Source organism: Papio anubis, chromosome 4 (genome assembly GCF_008728515.1).
Source record: "Papio anubis isolate 15944 chromosome 4, Panubis1.0, whole genome shotgun sequence".
Taxonomy (NCBI): Eukaryota; Metazoa; Chordata; class Mammalia; order Primates; family Cercopithecidae; genus Papio; species Papio anubis.
This window is the reverse complement of record NC_044979.1, coordinates 137629293-137637257: the sequence shown is the minus strand read 5'-3', so window position 1 is coordinate 137637257 and position 7965 is coordinate 137629293. Positions and strand designations below refer to the sequence as shown.

Here is a 7965-nt window from a genome sequence, read left to right as displayed (position 1 = left end):
GTTGTAGTCCGCGCGGGGCGGGGGCACGAGGCCTAGGTTCCGCTTCCTCCCGGTCGTTAACGCCCACGGGCTCGCGCGGCGCCACCTCCTGGGCTCCGTTACCGCGGACGCCAGTACCGGGCTCCAGGAGACGCAGGGGGACGCCGGACGCCAGACGCCGGGGCTGCCGACTGGGTAGGCGCGGGCCGCGCCTCCTCGCCATGGGCCCCCTCTCGGCGCGGCTGCTGATGCAGCGCGGGCGCCCGAAGAGCGACCGGCTGGGGAAGATCCGGAGCCTGGAGTAAGAGCCGGGCAGGGGGCGAGGCTGTGTCCGCGGGGCCGGGGGTCGGGGGGAAGAGCGGGGACCCTTCCCAACGGCCTGCCTGTCCCTGTTATCGCCCTCTGGGTTCGGCAGAGTCGCTCCAAATGTCTTCTTGTTGGGAGATCGTGGCCCTACCCGCTCGCCGCGAGCCCCGAGGGGCCTCATCCCCTGAAGGGAGCCCGGAGAGTTAGGGGCACAGCCTGCTGCTACCATTAGAGGGCCTGGGAAGCACAGAGGAGCCCCCGAAGGATCAGGAAGAGCATCCTAGAGGGGGCTAGGATGCCCCCCAGTCCTAAAGTAGTTGTAGTTTTTTTTTTTTTTTTTTTTTTTTTTAAGTGGTGGGGAGTCGGGAGTAGTGGCGCGCGCTTCTAGTCCCACCTACTCGAGAGGCTGAGGCGGGAGGATCCCTCAGCCCAGGAGTTGGAGGCAGCAGTGAGCTGTGATCGCGCCTAGGCGACTGAGTGAAACCCCGTCTCTAAAAATAAAGTAACGGGGGAGGGGGGGCCGGCTGCACTTGTGCGAGAAATGTCAGGTGAAAAAGCCTTCTGAGATAGCTGGGGCAGATTGGTGTGGGGTGCAAAGCCTGCCCGCCCCCTAAGCCTTCTGCCCCCAACTCCAGCCTGTCAGGGTTGGAGCTGCTTTCCGAGCACTTGGACCCCAAGCTCCTGTGCCGCCTGACGCAGCTGCAGGAGCTGGACCTATCTAACAACCAGCTGGAGACGCTGCCGGACAACCTGGGCCTATCCCACCTGCGTGTCCTCCGCTGCGCCAACAACCAGCTGGGGGATGTCACTGCCTTGTGCCAGTTCCCCAAGCTCGAGGAACTCAGCCTGGAGGGCAACCCCTTCCTGACGGTAAGTGGGGGCCTCCCACCAGCCTCATACTGGGGGCCAGGACTCTATTGGACTCAGGCTGAGCATCTCCTGAGCCACTGCCGTTCACCCACTCTTCCCCAGGTCAATGACAACCTGAAAGTCTCCTTTCTCCTGCCCACACTCCGTAAGGTCAATGGCAAGGATGCGTCCTCAACTTACTCTCAGGTGGAGAACCTGAATCGGGAGCTGACCAGCAGGGTAAGGAGATGAGAGGATTATTGTGTGCTTGGGAGCTATAGGGGGCATCAGGAGAGTGATGGAATTGGACATCAGGAGGATGTGAGGAGGGTGACTGATAGGGGCTCTTTGCCCTAACAGCCCCTAGCCTTATGTGCTTTTTTTTTTTGGAGATGGAGTCTCACTCCATCACCCAGACTGGAGTGCAGTGGTGCGATCTTGGTTCACTGCAACCTCTGCCTCCCAGGTTCAAGTGATTTTCCTGCCTCAGCCTCCCAAGTAACTAGGATTACAAACACCTGCCACCACGTCCAGCTAATGTTTTGTATTTTTAGTAGAGACAGGGTTTCACCATGTTGGCCAGGCTGGTCTCAAACTCCTGACCTTAGGTGATCTGCCCGCCTTGGCCTCCCAAAGTGCTGGGATTACCGGTGTGAGTCCCCGCACCCGGCCTGACTCTTATAAGTAGCTCTTTCTGGGTTTTTACTTTCCTTTTTTTGTTTTGTTTTGTTTTTAGAGACAGGGTCTCACTCTGCTGCCCATGTTGAAGTGCAGTGGTGTGATCATAGCTCACTGCAGCATCCAACTCCTGGGCTCAAGCAATCTTCCTGCCTTAGCCTCCTCAATAGCTGGGGCTTTAGGCACATGCCTGGATCATTTTAAAATTTTTTGTAGAGATGGGATCTTGCTATATTCCCCAGGCTCCAACTCCTGGCCTCAAGCGATGCTTCTTCCTCAGTCTCCCAGTGGCTGGGACTACAGGTCCCTGGGCTGTTTCGGGGTGGGGTCGGGGTGGGGTGTGTGTGTTTGTGTCTGTGTGTGTGGTTTATGAGGCTGTGATTCCAGGAGGCTTCCAGCAGGTGGCAGGATGGAGGGCTGGGTCCGGAGGAGCTGGGGTGGGCCGGGCCTGGATCTGCTCCCTCTTGCACCAGGTCACAGCTCACTGGGAGAAGTTCATGGCCACACTGGGCCCTGAAGAGGAGGCTGAGAAGGCCCAGGCAGACTTTGTGAAGTCGGCTGTCAGGGATGTCCGCTACGGGCCTGAGTCCCTCAGCGAGTTCACCCAGTGGCGGGTACGTCCCTGTCCCGATGTGCAGGGAATCACTGGCTCTCGTATCCCTAGTTGCCTGGAGGTCCCTGGGTGTGAAGGGCTGAGGGGCTGTGGGAGTGGGGTGAGTCAGGGTGGGCAGCCCTGTTGACTGGAGAGGCCCTTCCCCAACTCCGGAAGCACAGGCTCCCCCTGACTATGCATTGGCAGGGCTGGGGGCGCCTGGGACTGTGCCCAGCTTCCTGATGGCCTGGCCCCACCCAGGTGCGTATGATCTCTGAGGAGCTGGTGGCCTCCAGTAGGACCCAGGTGCACGAGGCTGACAGCCCAGAGAAGCCCCCAGAAGCTGGAGCTGCCCACAAGCCCAGGGTGAGTGCAGCTCCTAGGGCTCTGAGGCCGGCCCAGCCCCTCCTGCCTGGAGAAGCTGCAGGAGACCAAGGTGACCTGGGCATGGGCCCAGGAAGCACCCCAGGCCCTGACTCGCTCCCTAGACGACCCTGGGCCAGCCTGGGCCTCCTACACCCACAGTGAGGTGGGGTCCAGCCTGTGATGGGCAGGAAGGAAGCCCCTGGCAGATGGGCCCATGGTCACAAGGCCCCCTCCACAGGCCAGACTGGCGGCCTTGAAACGGCCAGACGATGTCCCACTCAACCTCTCTCCCAGCAAGCGGGCATGTGCCTCCCCGTCGGCCCAGGTGGAGGGCGGCCCTGTGGCAGGCTCCGATGGCAGCCAGGTGAGCTGAGGTGGCAAGGAGCAGGTGGCAGATGAGTTGGGGCTGGGCAGCCGTGACCTTCCTCTCCCCACACAGCCTGCCCTGAAGCTGGAGCCCCTGCACTTCCTGCAGTGCCACAGCAAGAACAACAGCCCTCAGGACCTCGAGACCCAGCTGTGGGCATGTGCCTTCGAGCCAGCCTGGGAGGAGGGTACATGGTGGCGGGCAGGCGGGGCAAGGGCTGCTGGAAATGGGGCCGCCTGGATGGGTGGGGGATCAGGAGACAGAGCTTAAAAGGCACCATCAAGTCTGGGAGGAGGAGGCTGCAGGGAGGACTTGGATGGGAAGCATCTCTGCTCATCTGACCTCTCAAAACCGGGCACTCAGGGGCCACATCCCAGACCGTGGCCACGTGCGGCGGGGAGGCCGTGTGCGTGATTGACTGCCAGACAGGCATCGTGCTCCACAAGTACAAGGCGCCCGGCGAGGTGAGTGCAGGGCAGGGGTGCCCAACTGACTCCTGTATAGCAGCATGGGGATGGGTGCAGGCTTGGCCCCCTGCCCAGTGGCCTTTTTCTTTCATGCTGGGGCTCCCTCCCCTAGGCCCGGACCTGCCCGTGTGTTCACACCAATAGCTCTGCCCCAGTGACTGTTTCCTCTAACCCCCGCCCAGGAGTTCTTTTCTGTGGCCTGGACCACCCTAATGGTGGTCACACAGGCCGGCCACAAGAAGCGCTGGAGTGTGCTGGCAGCCGCAGGCCTGCGGGGCTTGGTCCGGCTGCTGCACGTGCGTGCCGGCTTCTGCTGCGGGGTCATTCGGGCCCACAAGAAGGCCATCGCCACCCTGTGCTTCAGCCCTGCCCATGAGACCCACCTCTTCAGTAAGCCCCTCCCCTTCACCCCTGGGACCCCCAAGCACCCCTGTCCTGCTGCCCCAGTGGCCTCCGCGCTCTCCTCCCTGGGATGGCTGGGAGCTCAGGCGCCTGCCGGGCCCCAGGCTGCACTGCTCCCACTCTAGCTTTGGCAGGAAGCCATGGCACTTCAACCCTGGCTTTATCCACAGCCTGCTCTGTGGCCTTGGAGTTTCCCAACAGTTTGGGCCACTCTGTCCCCTGTCAGTGACCTGGGGGTTGCTCCTGCCCCCGGGTGTGGTGCCCCCCAGCAAGGGAGATGGATGAGCTACAGGAGGTGGCTGCTGGAGCCACCGCATCAGGTTACAGCGAGGAGACCGGGATTGTAGGCCCAGGAGTGTTCTGTCTCCTAGCCTCGGCCCTCCCTCCCTGCCTCGGTGACCGCGGGCTCAGCCTGGTATGCAGCCAGCAGGAGGGAGCAAGGCCACCTCAGGGCCACCTCTCCCCTGCCCCACTCCCTCCTCAGCGGCCTCCTACGACAAGCGGATCATCCTCTGGGACATTGGGATGCCCAACCAGGACTACGAATTCCAGGCCAGGTGACGCTTCGGGCGAGGCTGGGGAGTGGCCAGCTGCTGGGGCAGGGACACCTTGGTCCAGGGCTGACGCTCTGCTCCCTCTCACCCACCGGCAGCCAGCTGCTCACACTGGACACCACCTCCATCCCTCTGCGCCTCTGCCCTGTCGCCTCCTGCCCGGACGCCCGCCTGCTGGCCGGCTGCGAGGGTGGCTGCTGCTGCTGGGATGTGCGGCTGGACCAGCCCCAGAAGAGGAGGTGAGGCTGGGCAGGGGGCGCCTTGGAAGCCAGGTCTCTGCACAGGGTGACTATTGGCCCAGATGGGCTCAGAACAGCCTGGGCACACCCGGGCAACCATAAGGGTTGTTTTCAGGGGCCTCTTCACAGAGCTGGCCTGTCCCACCTTCCTGCCAGGCTCAGGAGGAAAGGACTGTGACCCTGCCCTCACCCTGGGTTCCGCTGTGGGACTGGGCCATGATGACCTCCCCTTCACCTGGGGCTTCCGCACCATGCTGTGCCCGTGATCCAGCCACTCCTGCCACTCAGCAGCAGCGTGACGGTCCTCTGTGCTAGCGCAATGTTTTTATCTGTAAAGCGGGGCCAATAGCTGGCGGAGGGCAGGGGAGGCCGTGTCTGGGCAGGCAGGCAGGCTTTGGAAATGCCACATTGAGGCTTTGTGGCTCATCTGTCCCACCTGGAAAGCCTCTGAGACAGGGCTTGGCAAGGGGTCCCTGTCCTCTTGGGGCCCCCAACCTACTGGGGAAGACAGACGCTAAGCAAAGGTGGCCCGTCAAAATCCCACAGTGTGATGCCAGCTACGAAGGAGAGGGAAAAAGAGTAACGGGCAGGGGGACACTAGCGTGGGGGCCTCAGGGGACTCTGCTGAGGTGACCAGCAGCAGATGGATATTCTGGGGCTCATGCTTTCCCCCCTGGGAGCCCGGCGAGGGAGTCAGCAGGCAGAGGGCGGGAAGGTGCTCGCATGGAGGGAACGGTATATGCAAAGATCAGTGGCAGGTCAGCTGGCTGGTCTGCTTGGCCATGTGGCCACAGCTGGGTGGACTCAGCCCACAGCGAGGTGGCAAGGGTGCCTGGGCAGGGCACGCCAGGCTTTGTCAGCCACAGTAAGCTTTGCATTTCTATTTTTTATTTACTTTTTAGTTGAGATGGAGTCTCCCTCTTGTCACCCAGGCTGGAGTACAGTGGTTCGCTCTCGGCTCACTGCAACCTCCACCCGCCTGGGTTCAAGCAATTCTGCCTCAGCCACCTGAGTAGCTGGGATTACAGGCGTGAGCCAACACGCTCGGCTAATTTTTGTATTTTAATAGAGATGGGGTTTCGCCACGTTGGCCAGGCTGGTCTTGAACTCCTGACCTCAGGTGATCCACCCACCTAAGGTGATCCACCCGCCTCAGCCTCCTAAAGTGCCAGGATTACAGACGTGAGCCATTGCACTGGCCAATTTTTGTCTTTTTAATAGAGATGGGGTTTCGCCATGTTGGCCGGGCTGGTCTCGAGCTCCTGACCTCAGGTGATCCACCCGCCTCAGCCTCCCAAAGTTCTGGGATTACAGGCATAAGCCACCGCCCTGGGCCAAGATTTGGATTTTTAGCCTACCTACAACAAAGAGCCCAGGAGGAGCTTCCACACAGCAGCGCTGTGCTGAACGGAGCAGCAGGGGCCTTGGTGGCAGCGGCGGTAGTTATAGGCTTATCTTTCTCACCAGCAGCCCCTGGGCTGCCTCCTCCCTCCCTGCCCGTGTGCCTGGTCCCCATGTCTAAGACGCTTCTTATGCCCTCTGCCCAACTGGCTCAGGCCTGGCCCATGGTTAGCTGCTGGGCCACCCTCCTGGCTCCAGGCCAGTCTCCGAGTCAGGTAGCTGCCGGGACACTTCTCCAAGCAGACACTCCCACATGCTCTCAGCTCTGCAACATTCAGCAGCCATTCCCGTCTTTAGAGTCAGAGCAGATACCCCCAACAGCCCCCTGGGCCATGGCCTGGAAACACCTGCCCTACTTGGCTGCCAGGAGGGCCCCTGCTCATCTCACACTCGGTCCCAGAAGCACCGGCTCGCTTCAGAGCCTGTTCAGACCACCTGGCCTAGTCCTGTCCTGGAAGAGCCACCCCCTCGTGCCTCTGGGTCACTACTTGTGACTTGGGACACTCAGGTGCTGGCTCCCCCTTCCAGGGCAAACTGAACCTTCCTGGGGCCAAGAATGTATCTTTGGTGGCATCTTCTGTGCCGCATTCCCACAGGGCAGGGTCCCCAGCAGGTGCCCTGCAGATTCCCCGGGTGAGCAGGCAGCTCTCTATCTGCAAGGAATGGCCAACCAGCATCTCCTGCTGCCCCACAGGGTGTGTGAAGTGGAATTCGTCTTCTCTGAGGGCTCCGAGGCATCTGGACGGAGAGTGGATGGGCTGGCATTTGTGAATGAGGACGTCGTGGGTGAGTGAGCCCAGCTCGCGGGACAGCCTGGCCTCTGGGCACACAGATGGGCCACTTGTCCCCAGGCTGGGCTTCTGATGATCTCTAGTGGGAGGAGGTGTCCAGGAGGGGCCACTCTGCACAGCTCTCCCTTCTCCCCCACAGCCTCCAAGGGGAGCGGCCTGGGTACCATCTGCCTGTGGAGCTGGAGGCAGACGTGGGGGGGCCGGGGCAGCCAGTCCACGGTGGCAGTGGTGGTCCTGGCACGGCTGCAGTGGTCACCCACCGAGTTGGCCTACTTCTCGCTCAGCGCCTGCCCTGGTGAGCCCGCCTACCTGCCTGCCCACCCCATCCCCTCAGGGCCTCTGGGAGCTCTGCCCCGACTCAGGCTCCACCTCTGTCCTGACAGATAAGGGGATCGTGCTCTGTGGGGATGAGGAGGGTAACGTGTGGCTCTACGATGTCAGCAACATCCTGAAGCAGCCACCCCCGCTGCCGGCAGCCCCGCAGGCCCCCACGCAGGTACCGCCCGGCTCATCCTGCCCAGGCTTGGGCTGGCAAGGCATCAGGGACCCTGCCTTTGGTCAGCAGCAGCCCAGCCCAGCCCTCCTCTCTCCCCCCACCAGATCCTGAAGTGGCCCCAGCCCTGGGCCCTTGGCCAGGCGGTGACCAAGACCATGGTGAACACGGTGGTGGCCAATGCTTCCTTCACCTACCTCACCGCCCTGACGGACTCCAACATCGTAGCCATCTGGGGGAGGCTGTAGCCTCACACCATCGCAGAGGACCAGGGACACAGCTAACTTATTCAGTTTTGGGCCGATGGGGGTGGGGGGTCTTTCTATCAGTGAATATTTTTATTAAACTCTCTACTGTGGACAAGAAGCCTGTGGAAAGGTGTTTCGAGTTATGCAGGAAAAAGTGTTCCTGCTTTGATTGACAGGCAGGCCCAGGAGCTGAGGCTTCTAGAGCAGAGACTCATGGGAGCTCATGGGTTTGC

The 7965-nt window shown here is 61.5% G+C and overlaps 1 protein-coding gene across 2 annotated transcripts; it reads left to right on the top strand.

Moving 5' to 3' along the window:
* The first annotated feature begins 1 nt into the window (after nt 1).
* On the top strand, nt 2-7850 carry LRWD1 (leucine rich repeats and WD repeat domain containing 1). Of its 2 annotated transcripts, XM_031665503.1 has the most exons (15): nt 2-280; nt 921-1155; nt 1258-1374; nt 2286-2426; nt 2666-2770; nt 3009-3134; nt 3210-3324; nt 3501-3601; nt 3787-3994; nt 4491-4563; nt 4659-4799; nt 6895-6986; nt 7131-7286; nt 7375-7487; nt 7592-7850. In XM_031665503.1, exons 1-15 carry the CDS (start codon nt 201-203, stop codon nt 7730-7732), a joined length of 1944 nt encoding a protein of 647 aa, XP_031521363.1. In that variant the 5' UTR covers nt 2-200; the 3' UTR covers nt 7733-7850. The 2 variants fall into 2 exon arrangements, with proteins under 2 accessions (XP_031521363.1, XP_031521364.1); XM_031665504.1 differs by lacking the exon at nt 3009-3134.
* Nucleotides 7851-7965: the final 115 nt, after the last annotated feature.